The sequence below is a fragment of the Lampetra fluviatilis genome, chromosome 11 (genome assembly GCF_964198595.1).
Source record: "Lampetra fluviatilis chromosome 11, kcLamFluv1.1, whole genome shotgun sequence".
Lineage (NCBI taxonomy): Eukaryota > Metazoa > Chordata > Hyperoartia > Petromyzontiformes > Petromyzontidae > Lampetra > Lampetra fluviatilis.
Genome location: NC_136285.1, coordinates 4,526,158 through 4,547,437, shown reverse-complemented (window position 1 = coordinate 4,547,437; position 21,280 = coordinate 4,526,158). Strand labels below are relative to the sequence as shown.

General features: G+C 42.7%; 1 protein-coding gene across 10 annotated transcripts in view; it reads right to left on the bottom strand.

Moving 5' to 3' along the window:
- LOC144934736 (dynein axonemal heavy chain 3-like) overlaps nt 1-21,280 on the bottom strand; it is an 864,594-nt gene that overhangs the window by 32,674 nt on the left and 810,640 nt on the right. For all 10 annotated transcript variants that reach the window (XM_078860821.1, XM_078860816.1, XM_078860817.1 and 7 more), the window contains 5 exons: nt 17,332-17,524; nt 15,585-15,763; nt 12,071-12,329; nt 4,630-4,755; nt 1,832-2,009 (listed from right to left, as the gene is read on the bottom strand). In XM_078860821.1, the coding sequence (XP_078716947.1) occupies nt 1,832-2,009; nt 4,630-4,755; nt 12,071-12,329; nt 15,585-15,763; nt 17,332-17,524 (935 nt within the window). The remainder of the gene's footprint in view (nt 1-1,831; nt 2,010-4,629; nt 4,756-12,070; nt 12,330-15,584; nt 15,764-17,331; nt 17,525-21,280) is intronic.

Below are 21,280 nucleotides of genomic sequence, written 5' to 3'. Positions count from 1 at the left end.
TGAAAATACAAGTTTCAATATTTCTGCAAGTGTACACATGGCAAAGTCAGTAAAAAAACTGATCAACTAGCAATAAGTACACGTGGTATATGGGCACAAAAAAGCATGAATTAAAATGTCTTTTAATCTTCGTGCAGATTTCGTGCGTGGTTACAAATTAGCGGCATTGTATTCTAAAAAGACGAGTTTCTGACTTAAACATAAAATTATAGATAATAATAATAATCTGGTGGTCTATCAAGACAATACAATTCACCAGCAAGTCCTTATATATATATGTATATACGTGCGGGAAAAAAACTGCTATTATATAAAACCCAGCTGTGTTTAGTTGGTATTTAATATGGCAGGAGAAAACGCCTCTTTGCTTTCTAAAATGGCTTATGGCAAAGACAATTTCAGTATAATGTCCATCCAGCAGTATAAATGGGTTCACCATATTTTTGTTATGTTCGATCAGTAGGTCAAACGTCTGGTCAGTGTGGAAGAGTAGGCCAAATTACCCTCTCGAGAGACTCCTTGGAGCTCCCTCTGTTGGAAAGCCCTTCCGCCAGCAGTGACATGAGCAAGCAATTGCGGGCTGCACCTTTACCTTGCGTTAGTAGTTGCCGGTAAATATATATGAGATATCAAAAGCATTTCTGTAATATATTTTCAGGGTCTCTAACAGTATTGCACTACGTCTAACCCATGCTGTCAATAGCATCCTCAATTGTAGTTTAATGTATTCTCCCTACGCTTTGAAGCTCAGAACCCAGGTGGGAAGCACAGTTTGAGGCAGCAGAACAAAATTGTTTGAGCGAGGCAGGCATCGCGAGGAGGGTGGGGAGGCGGGGTCGTGTTACACCGCACACCGCCTCCCCTTCACACTCTTACATGCTGGCCTCACCACTACAGGTCCCGTCCATCGCACGAACATTACGGCGCACCCATAGTCTCCACAAGGTTGGTCATTATTTGTGCATTGCCCATTAAGGAAATAATAGTTAATTATGTTCAAGCCACACTAAGCTATAGGCTCATCTGTATTCAGGCACTGGTAAGAAAATCACTGCATGTGTGCAAACACCCCCTCAAACTGATGGGAATGGCTATTAACTGACAAAACTTTATCAGGAAGATATTACCACAAATTCCTTTGCACAATGCTGCCACAGTGTAGTGATCAGCGCAATGGGCCTTTCAACCCACGGGTCGCCAGTTCAATTCCGTCTCCGTGAGGCAGTTGAAATAATGGAGCGAGTTTCTTGAACCCATCCGCCGCCCCTGTCCACCCAGCGGTGTAACTGGGTATGCCAAAGGCGATCGGCGTGTAGACGGGCACGGTGTGGGAACTGCCACATCTTCCGCCTGACCAGTGTGGAGGGGCAGCCCAAGATGCCTTCTAGAAGGGCTCCATGGAGCTCCTTCTGGTGGTGGCCCTTCCGCCAGCAGTAGCGTTGGAAAGTAATCGCAGGGATGAAACTTGATAATTTTCCTCTATATTGCTTCGTATTTGGCATGTAAGAGGGCTAAAACTGCCCAGCAGCGGCGCTCCCTGGTGCCAAACTCCCACACCGGGGGGTACTGCCACATCTTCCACCAGGCCAGTGTGAAAGAGCAGCCCAAGATGCCTTCTAGAAAGGCTCCATGGAGCTGCATCTAGTGACGGCCATTCCGCCAGCAGTGGGGTTAGCAAGTTTATCGCAGGGCCTGCACCTTTTTCGTTTGCCTCTATATCGCTTTGAGTTTGCATGTAAGAGCGCTAAAACTGCTCAGCAGCGGCACTCCCACGGTCACAACTCCCACACCCCCCCCCCCTCCATGTGCGTGCTGCGTGAGCGTGCGAGACCTCGCTCGTCGGCAAAGTGCATGAGCAGCGCCATCGGATCGGCGCCGGGTGACAGCACGAAGACGAGCGGGGTGACGTGGCTCGAGTCCCTGTAGCTGTGGGCCAGGTCGAAGGGCGGTGGCTCAATGTACCGCTCGCCCATCTCCTCAGCGATGTACTGCTGCACGGCCGGGATCACCTGCATGACACGCGTTTTTAACTTGACGTGCCGTTTGTTGTTGCTGCTGTTCTCTCTCTCTCTCAATTCTTATTCCAATTCTGCGATGGGTTTCGGGTCGAGAGACAAAGAGGTGCCCATTTGGAAATCTCGCAGCTTAGCAGTGCACCACCCTGTGTCGGAGACGAGAACACAACTCTGGAGGGTTGATGTCAGAAACACAGGGTGGTCCGGTTGTAGATACCTCACTGGATGCACCCGATGCACAAATGGAAACTTAAAAACTCTCCAGCAATGCGCGGCTGTCAGGGTCGTATTATCCAATAGGCCACAGGAGGCACTGTGCCTAGGGTCTACGAAAACTAAAAGGGGCCTACGAAAAAAAAAATGACCATGCATTTTGTTTCGTTTGTATGTATGATAAAAATATGTGACCAAGATATCATCTTGAATAAATATATTCATGTGGCTACTCGTTGCAAATTTCTTTGCAGCGGTAACAAGTCGTTGACTCGTTGCAAGTGAGGCATATTATACTTAAAATAACAGTCAGACAAATCGTTAAGCTTAAACGAAAGTAAAGCAACATGGCACTCTCAATGCAGTCATCCTGTCAGACCACTGAATTTGTTATCAACGAAAATGAACGGCATCCTTTTAAATCTGCGTCATCCGATATAATCATAGCAAGACATAGTTGAAGGAATGTTCGCTAATAGCTATTTTTAGGCTTACCTTGTTTTTTTTCCAATAACTTCGAATTAAATCTGCTTATCTTGCGGCACATGGCGCGCTCCCATCGAATTAGGGCGCAGACTGAATAATGAACGTGTCAGTAACGACATCTGTCCAGTGGCTGGACGAAGTAAGCGTGAAACAAGCGGAGTAACAGCGGCGGTAGTAGTAACACGGGGCAGCAGCAGTACCAACTGTCGAAAGTTATCACTGAAGGCCTACGAAACAGAAGTGCCTAGGGCCTACAAGAACCTTAATCCGGCCTTGGCGACTGTGGTCATCCAGAACAGGCCCTACAACATACACGAAGGTGACATCACAGCAATACAACTCTGCTACTCCTGACGCAGTTATCTAGCTTGACCACCTGAATGTGAAATTGTAGCTGTGGCTCTGCGGCTATATAAGAAAGATACAGGGGAAATTCTAAGAGAAAACTATATTTCATTTCAAAGTCTCCCACCAATCTCAACACAATTATTATATTTTTTTACACTCGATGGCCCCATCTGTAAAAGATGGGGCCATCGCTTGCACAATATTCCATCACTTTTTGGGGGGGAAAAATGAAGAGGGTTAAATGAAATGTGGGGCAGCTGTAAATGCATCACACTCTACGACTGAAGTCACTTCAATAGCTCTCTTTATTCGCACTGGGGGCTCATCTGGGAAGAATGTTCAATGTCAATCAGACCAACATTATGAATTCTCAGAGCTGGAACGATTCAAAAGTAATTTCTGAATCAATTTTAGTGTGAGGTGCTGAGTTATGCAGTAATTGGTGATCAGTCTGAGTTCTTGAATTTTCTGTAATTGAGAAGTTGGTTCAATCAAGGGTAGTGACTTGAATTTGAGTCCAGGCTGTCAGAGGAGTGTCTCCGTGCTCTAACAAAATAATTAGACCCCTGAGCCAGCAGTCCCTGAGGTGGGTGACATCAACATCAGGTGTACTTATCAGTTCGAAATAAATTAGTTTTTGCTCTAGAAGTAAAAGTGCATAGCTCCAGTGGCTTCCTAATATCGGAAAGCAAGAGCATTCCAGACGGCCGCAGACGCGCATCTAAAAGCGAGCAATGCAGCGGCCGTCTTTGTTTCGATGGCCAGCCAAAAGCCGCTGCGATGATGAAAGGGTCATGTCATTAACTCAGTAATATAATGTGCTTTGAAGAAGCGTAGTTGCCAGAAACATTACATATTATATACTTTTCCTCTTAAAGGCAGTGTTATTGACGAGTTTTTTTGTTTTGTGGTTATTTGCGCTTGTGCACCATTGCCAATGCAACATTACCAAGTAATGCTTGCTATATTTAGGCTAATTGAGCAACAATAACAAAAACAACTATGCAAACTAGACTGGAACATGATAAAAAAAATATTAATAAAAGGGTAAAATCGAGACAAATAAATATATTGAGTCTTGAATCACAGCACGACCCTTTAACTTTATCATTGAATGAATCGATGTTGCTGATGCCGGGGAAGGGTGCACGTGGTTACACCTCTGCACTTTGCCGTAAAGCTGTTACAACTAAACTATGAAACTATTTTAATTTTACCAGGTGAAGCCCACTGAGCTATACAGATATTTTTCAGAAGCGACCTGGCCACAAATGATCGTCCAATTAATTAGCCTATCACGTGGAAATTAATAGCAGCCAAATACTCTGAACTCATGTTTCTAAATGTGGAGGGAAAACCCGGAGGGCCTGGAAAAAAATCCACGTTATCCCGGGAAGAACATGCAAACTCCAAATATACAGGTGTCAGGATCGAACCCACAACCTCCTGTATACCAGGTGAGGTAGTTAACATCTAACCACCGTCACACCCCAACATTGCTCAACCAGGATGATTGCTGTTGGCTGTGTGACTGCAGACAAATGTCCATTGCGTTTTATCACCATGCCTTGTCTGGTCGGATGCAGCGGAGGATGAGGAGCCGTTGGAAGCGAGTCAGACGCGAGCCCCAGGGCTCCGGTAGGTGGGCCTCATGGGGGGCAGGCGAGTTGGTAATGGCCTTCCACTCATCCAGCTGCACCGACAGAGGACGGGAAAGCACACCACACACACAAAGCAGCAGCAGTTGGAAATAGCCTTCCATTCATCCAGCTGCACCAGTAGAAGAAGCAATGCCTGCCACATGGGAAAAGGATGGGCCCTTTGTGCCAGAATGTCATCATTGCTTCATCAGTTTTATATGTATATACTTGTATATAATTCACTGCCATTGGTACCTCATTTGCCAGTAAAAAAAATATGATAATTGTTTTTTTACCCTTTAATCTGGCAACAAAACTGACACCTTTTTTTACGAGGAGTCATGTTTGCATAGACCACAATACCTGCAGTCATAATGCAAACAAAAAACATAACTCTGATAATGTATGCACTGTCCTTGAAGTTGATTGGTCCACACCCGAGACAGCTTTCCTTAGAGCCTAGTCTCACATGGGTTGGACCAGATGATGCCAAAAGGCGCACAACTCAAAGACAATGCACCATCAGAGTATGAGAGCTCGGGGTAAGCATTTACACCATTGGTACCTCATTTGCCAGTAAAAAAATATGATACAGTAATCCCTCACCACTTCGCGGTTCAAGTTTCGCGGCCTCAGTGCATCGCGGATTTTTCAAGAATATTCATCGAAAAATTAAAATTCTAAAATACCGCCATATCGGCAGCCGTATTGCGGAAAGCAGCGTTGTTGTTTCATCGTGATGCGCGAGAGAAACGGTTTCCCAGGATGCCAGACAAAGAGAGAAACTCTCTCAGAGGCTTTGTACATACTGTACCCACGGGCACTCAGACAAGGCACGTGATTGGTTCCCGGCGCGAGATCGACGAATGAGAGCACGAGTGGATGTACAGTATCCCGTGAGCTGATTGGCTGCGCATCATAATACGTATCGTATGAGAGAGAGAGACAGTGAATGTATATTAAGGTATTATAATTAAATAGATTTAAGTAAAATATATGTGAGTGAGTGAATGTATAATATTAAGGTTTTATAATTAAATAGATTTAAGTAAAATATATATATAAAGTATAAATATACATATTTTAAACTTTCTGGTACCCACACACACATATACGGAAATTCCTAGGGGGGCCAATCCTACTTCGCGGATTTTCACCTATCGCGAGGGGTTCCGGTCCCCATTAACCGTGATAAACGAGGGATCACTGTAATTGTTTTTTACCCTTTAATCTGGCAACAAAACTGACACCGTTTTTTACGACCAGATGATGCCAAAAGGCGCACAACTCAAAGACAATGCACCAACCCATGTGAGACTAGGCTCTAAGGCAGGGGTCGGCAACCTACGGCTCCGGAGCCGCATGCGGCTCTTTACGGGCTGCTTCTTGACAATATGTACGTGAGTACAGTATGTACTCAGATGCATTGCGGCTCTTGAAATACTGAATTTTGTACCGAATTGGAAAGAAATAGCTCTTCTTGTTATTTTGGTTTCCGACCCCTGCTCTAAGGAAAGCTGTCTCGGGTGTGGACCAATCAACTTCAAGGATAGTGCATACATTATCAGAGTTATGTTTTTGTTTGCATTATGACTGCAGGTATTGTGGTCTATGCAAACATGACTCCTCGTAAAAAAGATGTCAGTTTTGTTGCCAGATTAAAGGGTAAAAAAACAATTATCATATAATTCACTGGTTCGTAAATGCCAGCCTTGGCTATAGCATGTCTTCTGCCTCTTCAAACAACAAGCTCTGTCGAAGAAATAAATGTCAGCATTCAAGGTTGGGCAAAAATGTTCGTTTCAATGTAAAATGAATGTGCATTGGATGTGGTCGTTGATTGAAATGTATGCACATCTGAACAACAGGGTAAAAAGACTCTTGTTTTGGACAACTTTTAATAAATTATTGTATATGTTGAGCAATAGGCCTTAATCATGACCACCCGTATCAGGGACAGCTGATACGGGTGGTGATTAAAGTTTAAACTTTAATGAACAAATGATAGTTAATTAAACTTCAGTTACTTTACACCGTTAATTAAGGTTGAGTTAATGATATGTCCCTTATTGCTGCTCAACATTTGGGACCCACTGTTACATGTCCAATACACGTTTTTTAGTTAAGTAACACAATGTGCTCGCTAAACATTCTCTGAGAGTTGATCAGGCAACCATATACAAATATTGCATCAAGATTTATAGTTCTTATAAATAATTGTATTATTATTGATTGTTCACCCAGGAAAGCCTCGCCAAGTCTTAAGACACCTTGCTCAGGAGGATCCTGCCAAGTGTTCACAGTAGGGGGGCGATGCTACTGTGTGTAACCCGAATTGAGTAATTTTCAGGTGATTATTTAGCCTTGGGATATTAGCCAATTACCAGCAGCTAAACCCATAGGCCAGAAGCTACATAATCAGGTATAATACGTTGTAAAATGTTATTCATTGGCCCTGATAAATTACAAGACATTTTAATCATGAATGCATTACTTTAGAATAAACTGTGAATCTCATTGTTTGTTCCCCGGGATGTCGTGGTATCTACTTAAGGAGGCCTGATCAGCTGGCATGGTTCATCTAAATTCCTCAGTTCTTACTGTGAGGCCTAGATATTTCCCCCTGATGGTGTGCAGTGTATTTCCGAACAAAATGTCATGACTTTTGCTATATGTAGTTGTGAAGATTACTCTTCAACATGCCGGTGAGCTGAAACAATAATAATTGGCCCGTGAAAACGCATGTACGCCCGACAACTTAATTTGTTTTGGCTGTGTGCGATAGTGGAGGATTTCACAACATATATTTGGTCACATCATTACATGGATAAACCCAAAACACAATTATGAATCACCATTTACATTGGGTTTTTTTTAGCTATTGGGAGGAAATCTGAGACCCCAGAGGAAACCCATGCAGAGAAAATATACAACCTAGATAGTTGGAAATCGAACCCAGGCCCTTCTTGTCGTGAGGAACAAATGTTACCAATGTGCCACCCTGTCGCCCCAAATCACCTTCATGGTTACCATGTCCATGTATTACTATACACAGAAGCATGCACATGATACAATTATCTTGACTTTAGTCGGGGAAAGGCATTGTTAATTCAGAGTGGTCTTTGCAGCACATTGAAGCTAATGTATGCATGTTAGACATTATTTGACACAGTACGTCGCCAACCTTGTTTCGATTGCTGTATACCACATACATTTTGTGCATCAAGCAGGAGAACATAACTGCAAGACTATTAAAACTAGCATGGAATCAAGTTAGTTCCATCTCAGACACTTTCATTAGTCGCAGCAGGTGAACACCTATACTACCGTAGGTTCCAGAGGCAGTACAAGATTGTACATATACAGCATACACATCTCACGAGTGTCACACAATGTGTTGTGTAGGCACAGGAAGAAAGCCAGGTTACGCTAAATTATGCATAGTTTTAACAACTTATATGCATTTCGATTTAAAGCTTTCGTGACTGCAGGGATTCATCTTCTTGGTTCTTTCGGTAAAGTCACGTAGAAGGGAAATAATAAAAATATGTATATATATGCTATCAAGCCTGGTGGTGTTCATTCAGACGCTGTCTTTCCGACAGACCTGTTCTTTACCTGAGGACGGCTGCTTGCGTTGTGGCCGAAACGTCGTGAGAATTATTTTTATTATGTTTTATTTTTATTATTTTATTTTTATTATTTCCCTTCTACGTGACTTTACTGAAAGAACCAAGAAGATGAACTTATATGCAATGTAAGTAAAATATATATTTGTTGAAGTATATTGATGTTCAAACAAACATTGCAGCAGTGCTCATCTTCATTGGTGGGCCTGAGCCAGTGGTGGAAACTACATTACGATGGCAGGGCTCCCTACAAGTGACCACGACTTTGAACGGGAGTTGTTGGAGGGGGGGGGGCTGTTAGGCATTGGGGGTTTGTGTTTGGACTTGAACACAGAGCAGACATCGGCAGTGCGGATAGCCAGGAAGACAGAACTCCAGATGGTGTGGGCAGCAGAAAAGACAAACGATTTAATATGTCTACGTCTGCCAATATACCCCATTCATATGTAAATTATAAAATATATGAAGCGTGCAATTAAGAGGCTGGGTAGCCTTGGCGTGCTCGTACTGAGGTGGTAAATTGCAATGGTTTAGATGTTTCAACGCCATCTACACCACCTTCAATGCTGCAGCGCAGTCTTTCCCAACTCCGGTCTCCACGGAGCCCACAGTCCGCCTCTCTATAATTACCAATCTTTTCTATTCAGAGGTGAATTAAGCAACTGCGCACTGCATGCACGTGATGGTTGGTAATCAAGGGAAGCTGCAGAGTGGAGGAGGGTATGAGGATTGGAAGTAGAAATGCTGCTATATGGGGCATTATCTAAGCACTTTGTCTACTTATTATTTGGTTCTTTCGGTTAAGTCACGTCTAAAGATAAAATAATAATAAATTAAATTAAATAATAAAATACGACGTTTCGATTGCAACACAAGCAATCATCATCAGGTATAATGAAATAGCGACATAAAATCTAACCAGAAAACTATAAACAGACATATTAGCAGACAGATATCACCAAGATACATAGAGAGAGCAACACAGGTAACAGAGAGAGGTGATCGTCTCTGTGGGGTGGCCTTAAATAGACAGAGGAGGGCGGACGCAGAGAGAGGGAGGGGGATTAGAGAAAAAATTAGCATATCAATGAGTGGACAACAAAACGTGGTGCTGCAAGTGCGATGACACGGCAAGCAAGCCTGAAAATCAGGAGAAGGACACACTAAAATTAAATAACCTAGTAAAATATCGAAATGTAATGTAATACAACACAGAGGGTCGGTCAACACACAATTAACGCATAGCCTGGTTGATTACGTATTTCAAAGATTGCTAAGTTAGAATTTAAGTGTGAACATTCCAAAGAGAGGACACAGGCAGAGAGAACAAGTAGTCAGAGAGAGAGAAAAAAAAAGAAGATACGTTTAAAACTTCCCCGTAGAAGTGGTTCAATCTTAATTTTAGAACTTTCGTGACTGCAGGAATTATTATTTGGTTCTTTCGGTTAAGTCACGTCTAAAGATAAAATAATAAATTAAATTAAATAATAGAATACGACGTTTCGATTGCAACACAAGCAATCATCATCAGGTATAATGAAATAGCGACATAAAATCTAACCAGAAAACTATAAACTCTCTCTGCGTCCGCCCTCCTCTGTCTATTTAAGGCCACCCCACAGAGACGATCACCTCTCTCTGTTACCTGTGTTGCTCTCTCTATGTATCTTGGTGATATCTGTCTGCTAATATGTCTGTTTATAGTTTTCTGGTTAGATTTTATGTCGCTATTTCATTATACCTGATGATGATTGCTTGTGTTGCAATCGAAACGTCGTATTCTATTATTTAATTTAATTTATTATTTTATCTTTAGACGTGACTTAACCGAAAGAACCAAATAATAATTCCTGCAGTCACGAAAGTTCTAAAATTAAGATTGAACCACTTTGTCTACGTCCAGTGGGTGGCTAAGACCCTAAGGATAGATTTCAAGGCAAAAACCATCGTATATCATGTGATGTTTGAATTATTATTTTTTGGAAAGTTTGTGAAATTGCTACTTGGACAAACTTTGTATGGGGGGGTTAAACATGCAGATGAGTGGATCGAGTAACCCCTCTGTTCAACTGTTTAATTCGAATCGATGTTATATTATGTATCACAATTGTACTTGATAAAATGTCCCAACTATAGCTATCTGGTCTCATTCGAATACAGTCAGTATAAAAGTATAACCTCTATATGCTATGCAGGCACTCCTAGACTTTATTTGGTGTACAATAAGTATTATATTCTAAAATCTAAAACAAACGTCGTGATTTTAAATGGACATAAATTGACTTTGTCATAAAAGTAACAAATATATTTTATGAAGTTCTGCGCTCGATCGGCTATCGTGAATGTTCAAATAAACCTGTGCCTCTGAGGCGAAAACGGAGTTCTAAAATAGTGAAAAGTTTTCATCTCATGTACCTTGACATCAATTACATTTAAAATATATTTTGTTTTGTCTTAGTTTAGTCCCCATTGAAAAACCATATTCCTATATATTTTACAAAATATTAACCCAGACATCTCACAGGCCTAAAAAAAATGTGAAACTCTTTTCACCGTGTCATATACTGTAATGTTAATAAGGTGGCCATTTTGATTATGGTTATCAGTTAATCTGTAATATTGCATTCTGTTCATGAACAGAAATGCACTCTGCTTATTAAAATGTGGAAAAGCATATACGAAATGCTCTTCATAGTTTTGCACCACCTGCTGGGAGCTTCTTCAGGAGCTTCTGGAGCGAAACGTTGGACATCACGCCAAACAAACAGCACGCACTACAGCCCAAAAACCCGTTAGAAGAGCTGTCGAGCATAAACCGCGCAAAAAAACCGACCCGGTCAAATACGTATTTGTCTCGTGTGTACGCATGTTGAACTTCCTTCGCAACGTATGTGCTAATTGGAGGTTCGGTTAGGCCTCAGCAAGGTAAGGTAAAAGGCCAAAAGCAACGAGCCTACCTTTACCCTACCTTTTACCCTTACCCCATACAAATTACCTGATTACAGGGTAATTACTGGGGTACTACACATGAAAAAGGTTTATAACGGGTAAATGCTAGGTAGAGCGCTTTATCTATATATATAAAAAAGGGAAATTTGTGAATATGTGTGTCTGTTCGAAATGTTTAGCATACTTCCCGACCTGCAACAAACTTGAAATTTGGCATGTGGGTAGCTTCCAGACTGTACACAATGCAAAAAAGAAAAAAAATACTTTTGTATTTGGGGGGGGGGGGGGTTGCAATAATGGATATATTTTGCACGGCAAGTGAGCGGTGACGTTACATCTGTGATGTCACCCGCACGCGGCAGCGTTACACAGTGTGCCTGCTGACGTCACGCATCCCCCCCCACCCTCTGCGTAGGCCGTGTATTAATCCAAGACAAGAATCCAAATCTTGGGAGAAGCCGGGGTAGTAAAGCTGGTATAGAATACCCTCGATGATTCCAATTTTAAATGGAGGTCACGGACTGCGCCACGGAGCTTTTAGCGAGTGGCAAACAAAGTATTTACCGGGTAATACTTTCGCGCTACCTTTACCCTACCGGGTAATTCTTCTGCGCTACCTTTACCCTAACCTTTACCTAACCCCTTGGCATGTCGACACCTTTACCCTTTTACCCGGTAAAAAGGGTAAATTACCTTACCTTCCCAAGGCCTAGGTGCGGTCAATCATTCGCGATGCGAGGAAAAGTACAAAAGGCAGTGCATCTCCCTGCTGCCGCCATAGGAGCCTCACGTTGTCGCAGAAGTGTCCTGCAAGTCCGGAGAAGCCGGGGAGGTCAGAGCAGCGAGCCAGCTCTGCCCAGGAGCGGTTCTCGAGCCAGGCCGGCGCGGGGTTGGAGGAGGGACTGGGCAGCGCCACGCCGCCCGTCAGCAGGAAGCGCCAGTCGGCGTCGCTCACGCGACCGCGGCTGCGGGCCAGCCCCACGCACAGCAGGAACGAGAAGAGCAGCTTGTCCTTCTCGAACAGCGAGCGGCACACGTTTGTGTAGATGCTGTCGGGGCCACACGCAGAGGCGCGCCACGCCACTCGGGTCATTTTACGCTTGTCCTGTGCCACGCGAGGTGGCATAACTTTACTGGTTCCAATGTATTTATGAGGCCGATAACAGTGAGTTAAGTGAGAACCATTTGACTTGAGTGGGTTATTGTATTAGCCGCATAGTTGTCGGTGCTAGTAACGTTATCTCCCTTAGCTGGTACCAATTTCTGCTATGGCTCATGGACTAACAGTGACATCTGAATGTGCTAATGAAATTTGAGAATATGTAAATTTTGATCATTAAAGGCAGAGTGTTTTCAATAAATTTCACGTTAAAGACAACCACTTTTTTCTAATTAGTGAATGTGCAACACAACGGCCAAAAATTATTTCAACAAAAGTCGTTCTAGTCTAAACTCGAGTTGATTTAAAAATCGAATTTCAATGCTTGACATTTGAAACGGAGGGGTAATGCAGTGGACTGCGACTGCACTACGAAACCAGTCCTGGCTGCCCCATTCACCAACACAAACTGACCAGTGTGGTGAAGTATGGTCAAACAACTGCTGTGATAGTTACGGCATGGGGAGGCCTTCATCTGACAGTGGATTGACAAAGGGCTGTATTTATTGGTATTATTACATACTTAAATATATTATATATGGTTGCTAAATTAAGTTGAATACATTTCAATTGATGTTTACAATTCGCTGCGTAAAAAAAATCATTATTTGTTTATCGCAGCCTCTGTAGCATAAACACCAATGAGTGTTAAAATGTCAATTATTTCTGAGTGTATTTTTGTAAAAAGTGTGAACAATTGCACGTTTGGCATTAATCATGTTGTGTATTATACATAAAATGCATTCATATATAAGCTTGTTCAAATATTGCTTCCAAAAATTAAGTGTTTAGTAACACTAAATTGGCATGCATCATTACAAAGAGCACCAAATGAAGACCAGTTCAACATTATTCATGAATCTCATAACATCAAGGACTAAATCTGCTCGGTAGAGAGCAGGCATACCCTGACCATATTGTGGCAACCGTTAATGAATCTGAAATGGTATATTTTCATTGTTGCATAAAAGATTACACAACTAAAAAAAACGTATTTCTATACTAAAATTTTAACTGACCCAATTAGCAGTGATGCCATTCTCAAGGCAATGTATTGCCAAATTAGGTGTGAAATAAGGGCGCATTACTTTTTAAAAAATCCCAAGAGCTTATTGATGCCGCTAAAATGAATGGTTCAATGCCAGGTGGCACGTTCTTAACTGGCTCGAGTCTTTGTAAACACACATGAGAAGCTCTGCAACGGTTGAGTTCAGGAATTGCTTATCGGGTGAAAGCAGGTGGCACCATCAACTGGTCTGTGGCGTCTCATTGAGCTGCACAGGAAGTGCAATTACCTCATGATTTTGGATTGATCCCACCGCATGAAACACAATCCTCTGCAACGACTTCATGCCAATGTTGCCCATAGAGCCATTATATTCACAAAACATGGCCTAAATAATCAGAGGCTATGGCATGTCGAAGTGCATTATCAGCAACTGCTATATCTCATTACTTTTTGAAGCCATTAGCTGATTCAATGTCTACTTGCGAAGATGTAGTGAGGAATACAAATCACGCATATGCACGAGGTTCTGCCAAGGTTTTTAACATTGGTTTTGTCTTTGGACATATATTAGGGATGCAGAAAGCCAACGGATAACTGCATGCAAAATGCCTTTGTGTTGGATTATGTCCTACAAGTTTGGGCAACCCCTCGGATTAATTTGGCCAGACTTCTTTTGCGCAAGTCCCAAATTTGCAACACGACGTTTTACTAAAAGTTAAATTTCTATTGGATCACCATCAAAAGCGTCATCATGGTCCCATGATTCAGGCAGACAGAGAAGGCCTATGCATTAACGCTTTCACCCTCAGTTGGAAAGAGTTAAACTTGTGGAAGGCATTCGACTCTTGAGCTTCCATTATCATTCATAACACACGCAGGCGATAAGGTTGAGCTCAATTATAATCCTAACATCTCCAGTTAATGAGAATTCCCCTGAACAGCCCCTCCCCACCCGGCTCACATTAAGGCCAAGTGTGGGAAGAGCTCAAACGCTGCAATTAGCTGAGAGAACAAAAATTAGACGTGAAAATCACCATAAAAAATATATCCAACAAAGACAAATGGCCAATATTACCCAAGTGAGGGGATGGCAAACCAAGGTTGTCATTTGTTTGGTGATTTAAAATCGAAATGTTTCTTCTGAATGTGAAATCATAACCTATATCTACCGTAAGTGTAACACATATCTCCCAGCTCAAGCGGGAACTGGGCACAGTGTACAGTATAGCTATTTGACAGTCCTGAGACGGTGGTAAACATGTCATTTTCCCCCGGTGGAGGCCAGCATCTCCAGAGGATGGCCACTGTTGATCTCCCGCAAAGTGGCACTTATTTTACAGACTCTGGGGGCGGGGGGGACACCAATGAACTGAGTTGACTCCGGGCAGTAATTTAAACTCACAACCTTTCCGAATGCAAGTGGAGCTCAGCCTGAGAAGGACCATCGCAGACCACTGGGACCACACTTTGGGGAACCACTGCTTGGGAGCGATGAGCACGAAGGCAACAATCTATGAAATCTCCAACGCTTTGGTGGCAATACACTTTCACCATGAATCCGTTAACCTATGTGTGGGGTTACATTAAATAACGTCAACAGCAGCTTAAACAGATTAACATTCTTATTTGTTTTGCCACTTTCTGATATATGTAGATATTTCTTTCTCATCAGGAGGAAATTGCTTTGCGTGAACACACGTTTATAATGTATCTGTAATTGTATTTTGATTTCACCGAATAATTTCACGGCTGGAACAAGATGTAGGTAGTGACAAACATTATATGCTAGACAAACTACATCACTTAATTATATCACAGCTAAATTAATAATTAATCATGCTTAAAAAAAATTTTCATAGTTATTATAAGAATGATGCTAACTATTTTTTAAAAAATTAGATCTGCGTTTGAGCTGATATCTGGTGCACCCCTATGATTTTATGAATCTGGGCCCCCCCCCCCCCCCGAGTTAATTAGAGCTCTCCAACTTTTGCTTAGTTTACTTATACCCAGTGCCACCAGTGCGCATCGTTCATATTCACGTGCAACTGGAAAACCGACACAGCAGAGGGTGCAAGCGCACACAGAGCTACGGGCAGAGCCCCCCGTGCCCTTGGCAACATCCCCGCCGCACACCTGTAAGTGAAGTGACTGTTGAGGGCCTCGGTGCGTTCGTGCAGGACACTGGAGGGCCGGCTGGAAGCGATGGACTGCACATACTGCCCGATGAACCATGCCAGCGAGTACTGGTACATGGGGTCCACATGCGCCAGGTTGGAGATGACGAAGAAAAGGACACTGGAGTGTGACGCCACCTGCCAAGGAAGACGAATTGTGGACAGGAAGACGACTTTTGGCGCTGCGGTGTGCGAGATGTTAACTGTCTCGCCTGGTATACAGGCGGTCGTGGGTTCGATCCCGACCCCGATGTCTGTATATTTGTTTGCATGTTCTCCCCGTGGTCGTATGGATTTTTCTCTGGGTCCTCCGGGTTTTCCCTCCGCATTCAGCAACATGCGTTTAAGAGTATTTGGCTGCTATAAATTACCACGTGATACGCCACTTTATTTGTGACCAAGTCACTTCTGAAAAATAGCTATACAGCTCAGTGGGCCTGATCTGGTAAAATAGTTTAGTTTAGTTTTAGGATGCGAGGCAAGAACATGAGCCACTCTCAAACACCAATACATATTGAAGGGACTGCGTTGCGAAATCAAGAGTGGTGGACAAGCACATTTAAAAATACCTTGATTAACACGACTTTAAAACAAAACGATATATTAGTGTAAAATTAGGACAATGGTCTTTCTCACAGCAGATAGACAGACTATTTCGTAGCGACATATATGCAATGAATGGTTTGGTGGTGCTGCATTGGCAGTGGTACGCAATAACAATTAACATAAAAGCTCGATTATACAACAGGCACCCTGAAAAGTAAAAGTCCTCCTCCCCCAGCCTACGTTCAGAAATGAGTGGGCAGTGCTCAAATGCTACAATTAGCCAGGAAGAAAGCCAATACACACACACGAGCAACGTCATGATATTTAGAGGAATGGAAATACAATTAATATCCCCTGACACAACAGGTGCCCTCAAATGAAAAACCTGTTATATAATTACATAGTTTGTTTGCTTTGTAATATAAAAAAAACAATGATCATATCTCAATGATGCGTCTGAAATTCCCCTGTGTCTTCTAGGCACCGCATTGTTCAACGCATCCTCCAAATTTAAAGGGCCACTGCGCCGAACGTCTACTCGCTTTACATTATTTTGCAATATACCAAAAACACGTGCATTACGTTAACTCTTCAAGAGACGGTGGATGGCTCATGAAGGCATTCACCTGGCGGTCGATTAATTAGGGCCGATCGAGAAGGATTTTGTGAAGCAGCTCTCGAATATCAAACCTCTCGAAGAAGTTTTCTCCTAACTTCTCCAGCCCACCTTCTTCCACAGTCCAACCCAAAGTCCCGAAGAAGAACTTACGGTTACATTTTTATTTAAAGCTTTCGTGACTGCAGGGATTCATATTCTTGGTTCTTTCGGTAAAATCATGTAGAAGGGGAAAATTTTTTTTTTACAATAAAATTATCACGACGTTTCGACTGCAACACAATCAATCATCATCAGGTGTGAAATCCACAGGAAGAAACTTTGAAAAAAGTGGCGTTTTTTTCTTAACATAGATGGACTCGTCCATCTGACCAACTGCCAAATCGCTGTCCGTGGTGCTGACGTTAAGATAAAACCTGATGATGATTGCTTGTGTTGCAGTCGAAACGTCGTGAGAATTTTATTGTTTTATATAATTTTTATTTAATTATTTCCATTCTACGTGACTTTATCGAAAAAACCAAAAATATGAATAAGAACTTACAGGTTTGTATCCATTTCGGGTTTCATCGATCTGCTTCTCAGTGCGCACTGTGACCTCCTGCTTGTCAGCAATCTCGCTGGACAGCTGTCGGCTGGATGACAGGATCGCAATGGCCGTCTCGTCCTCCAGAATGTTGCCTTGTGACGTAGACAGCACCTCCAAGATCTGGTCTTCCAGCTCTTTCAGCTGTTTCCTGCAACATCCGTCCAACAGTACCAGGTTATTGATGGATTACTCCAGATACTGAGTCTGCATGAACCACTACACTCTCTCCATCAACGTACTTTGATTTTTGTGTTTAAGTTTGTTGTCTGTCCCCGCACCTCCGATTAACACAGGTGGCTACCTATGGAGCGAAAGAAGTTCAACATACATCAACAATATAATAGTTTAATTAAACTACAGTACCTTTAATACATTCCTTTAGATAAGGATGTAGAAATTGCAGGTGGACGCAGCACCAGCCTGAACATGGGCAAGTATGCCAGTAGGGGGCAATGTTGCTACGTGGTATTCATAGAATCACGGACTGTTGGAACGATCACGGAATAAATTTAAGACAGCGTAAAGAGACATAAAATAAAACACGCAAAGATTGGGCAGCGAGAGAGATCGGACGTTGAGATACTGGGACACTGGAAATAAGTAGCGGGAAAAACATCGAAGAGACTGAACATGAAGGAGAGAACAGAGAAGGAATATGGAGAGAAGTGAAAAGTAGAGAGAGGAAAAAAAAACATAAAAATGCAAGACCTGACAAATCATGAAAAAAGGGAGCGAATGAATGGAAGCTATTCCATGGAACAAAGTGAAACAAGCAAATGTAAAACTACAACATTAATGCTTGGGGATACTAACAGAGAGCCTGAGCACTCATGATAGATGTATAGCCATACCAATTCCTGCGTAAAGCCAACGAAAGTGAATTATGTGCCAACCTTTAAAGTGAGAACATGATCAGTATGTTTTTCTTTTTGTTATTCATTACATATTTTTCCACCGTATGTGGCATCAACAAAGTGAACAACCTAGCGAGGGCGAGATAAGTATTGAGCAAGCACTTCTCAGGGGCCGCCTGCATACCTCAATCACCACACCCATCACAAGCCTCATGCGCCAACCATTGCCACACCAGAAAAAGATGGTTTGATTTCTCATGTTGAAATTCACATTGAAACACACACTACTGCAGATTATGTTTGTGAAACATAGCACCTTTGTGATATTTGTGCTGTTGGAATAGCGTACATTTTTATTTTTTATTTTACCAGGTAAGGTCCACTGACCTATATAGATATTTTTCAGAAGTGACCAGGCCACAAATGATAGCTCAACGAAGCGGCTTATCATGTGGAAATGTATCGCAGCCAAATACTCTAAACGTGTGTTTATGAATGTGCAGGGAAAAACCGAATGACCCGGAGAAAAATCCACGCAACCACGGGGAGAACATGCAAACTCCAAAAATACAGCAGGCGTCAGGGTCAGGATATGAACACCGCAACCTTCTGTATACCAGGCGACGCAGTTATCATCTCCCCACCGTCAATTGTACTCTTATTATTAATTATATATTCATTTTTAGATGCGTTGTGGCTCATTGGCCGTTTTGTAGCGTTCAGATTTGTACAGCACAGCATCGTATGACATCTATTCGCCCTTGACATATAACGCTAAATAAATGCACAATACAGTTCCGCTTAGTAAAGCATCGTTTTTTTAAATAGAAAACGTATGAAAATTGTATTTTTTTACATTAAAGTTAAAATTGATTTAATTACGACATTTCCGATTCAGTTTTTGTCAATACAATAATTATTTTTCATCAGTTTCAATTCCAGTCCGCTGATCTTTTGGATAAAAGTAACAAATGTCGTACTTCAAGTTGTACGCGGAGCCTCTGGCACCACCATGGGCTTGTGGAATGTTTACCACTCGCTTCGGGGCTGGCAAAAGAGACGAGTTTTTGTCCCATCGAGTAGGAGCAGGAAAAGACTTTGAAGTTTCCTTCAAATGCCCAAATTTCAGGAGGTAAGATAAGCAGGAAAGGTGCAGCCCTGCAATTGTTCGCCCGTGCCACTACTGGTGGAAGAGCCGTAGGGAACCCCTCTCTAATGTATTTTCCATACTTTCCCACACTGGCCAGACGTGTTTTGAAGAGGTGGGAGTGCCCACGCTTTACCCAGCAACACGCGATCTGCCGATCGACCAGAGGTCGCAACTGGGTACCCGATACCCGTACCCTACCCGATACCCGGCTACCCGGCCGGGTACGGGTACCCGTTTGCGACCCTGGTGCGGCTGGGTACGGGTACGGGTAGGCCTTGAGTCACTGGTGAGTCACCGTTTGTCACTCATTTCGGGTAGGGTACGGGTCGCCGTTTGCGACCCTGGTGCGGCCGGGTACGGGTACGGGTAAGGAATCAAAACCCGTTTGCGACCTCTGCGATCGACTGGCTGTGGCGTTGCCCATTCACTCTGCTGGGGAGACAGCGGGGGGGGAGATTTAAGAAGCCCTCATCATCGTTTCAACTGCCGCGCCGTGGAGATCGAACAGGCGACCTCCAGATTGCAAGTCCAGTGTGCTCACCGTTACAACGATGTGGCAGCATGCTGAAGTTAAATATAAACACGTTAAAGTTGGAGATAATCAATAAATAAAATGCTCATTTGCGAATGTTATTTGCCTCTCATGGAAATTATATGCGAGCTGTGAATCGTTGGATGTAAGCCTTTTGTTCAACAATTGCCGGCGCATTTATTGAGCTGTTCTGTCAAACACGAAATAAAACTGATAATGGGGAAACACTGGCAAGGCTGCATTGGTGTGAAACAAATAAAGGCAATCCCCCACTCGCTGTCCACATTGATCTGGATTCTTTTGCTCAATTTGCACGTTCTGGTTAGCAATGAAACAGCTCTGTACAAAGTAACAAGGGAGGAAACTACTTAATATTCTAAATGAGAAAGTGGAATTGCTATACCCACAAAAGCCTTAATAAAATGACAAAAACCTGCTGAATTCAAAGAGAGAAGAGTGTCAGCACAGCCAACATTCGCGTAATCACAGAGACAGAGAATGGGGTTAGTGGGAGATGTCCTCTCAAAGGAATAGGAGACTTAACCCCAACCAGCAGAAATCAAATTAAGATCCCCCGTTGAGCCCCTTTCCAGACCCGACACTGTGTATCACAAAGCACGACTGATAATGCATCCAATAAAACATATTCCACCGCGTGTTGCTGTGTTGTCAAGCAACGGCTGGATTTTCCGCATACAAGAGAGGACTCGTGGAAACTGTAAGAGCTGTTTTTACTTTGGCAAAGCCTTAAAATTATAAGACGTGCTTTTAATCCTGTATTTTAAAGGTTAGTTTTATAATCCCGGTATATGTAATTTATTGGTGCTGCACAGGCACTTGCCACCATTATCGTATTCTCCCGGATAGTAAGACACGCAAAGTATCGACAAGGCTCGATTATTGCAACTCACTACTCTACGGGACGTCTGAAAAAAAAACATTACAAAACTGCAGCATGTAGAATAATTATCTGGCACGTGTTGTAACTGGTATTGCAAGATCTGACCATGTCCGCCCAGTGCTTGCTGAGTTGCATTCACTTCCGGTTGCCGAACGAAAATATTATAAGGTCACATTCATTACAAGTACTTGACACAAATGAACCACAATACCATGCTGATCTCGTCGAGGAGAATAAACCATCATGTGAACTCAGGTCATCCTCGCAGCAGCGGCTTTTTGGATAGACATCGAATAAAAATGGTCACCGCATCGTGCGCTTTCAAATGCGTTTCTGCAACAGTCTGGAATGCTCTTCCTTCCGATATTAGGAAGCCACTGGAGCTATGCACTTTTAAATAATCTAGATATAAAATTAATTTCTTTAGAACTTATTTTTGTGTTGAGTTTGTTTTCCTTCCCCCGCAC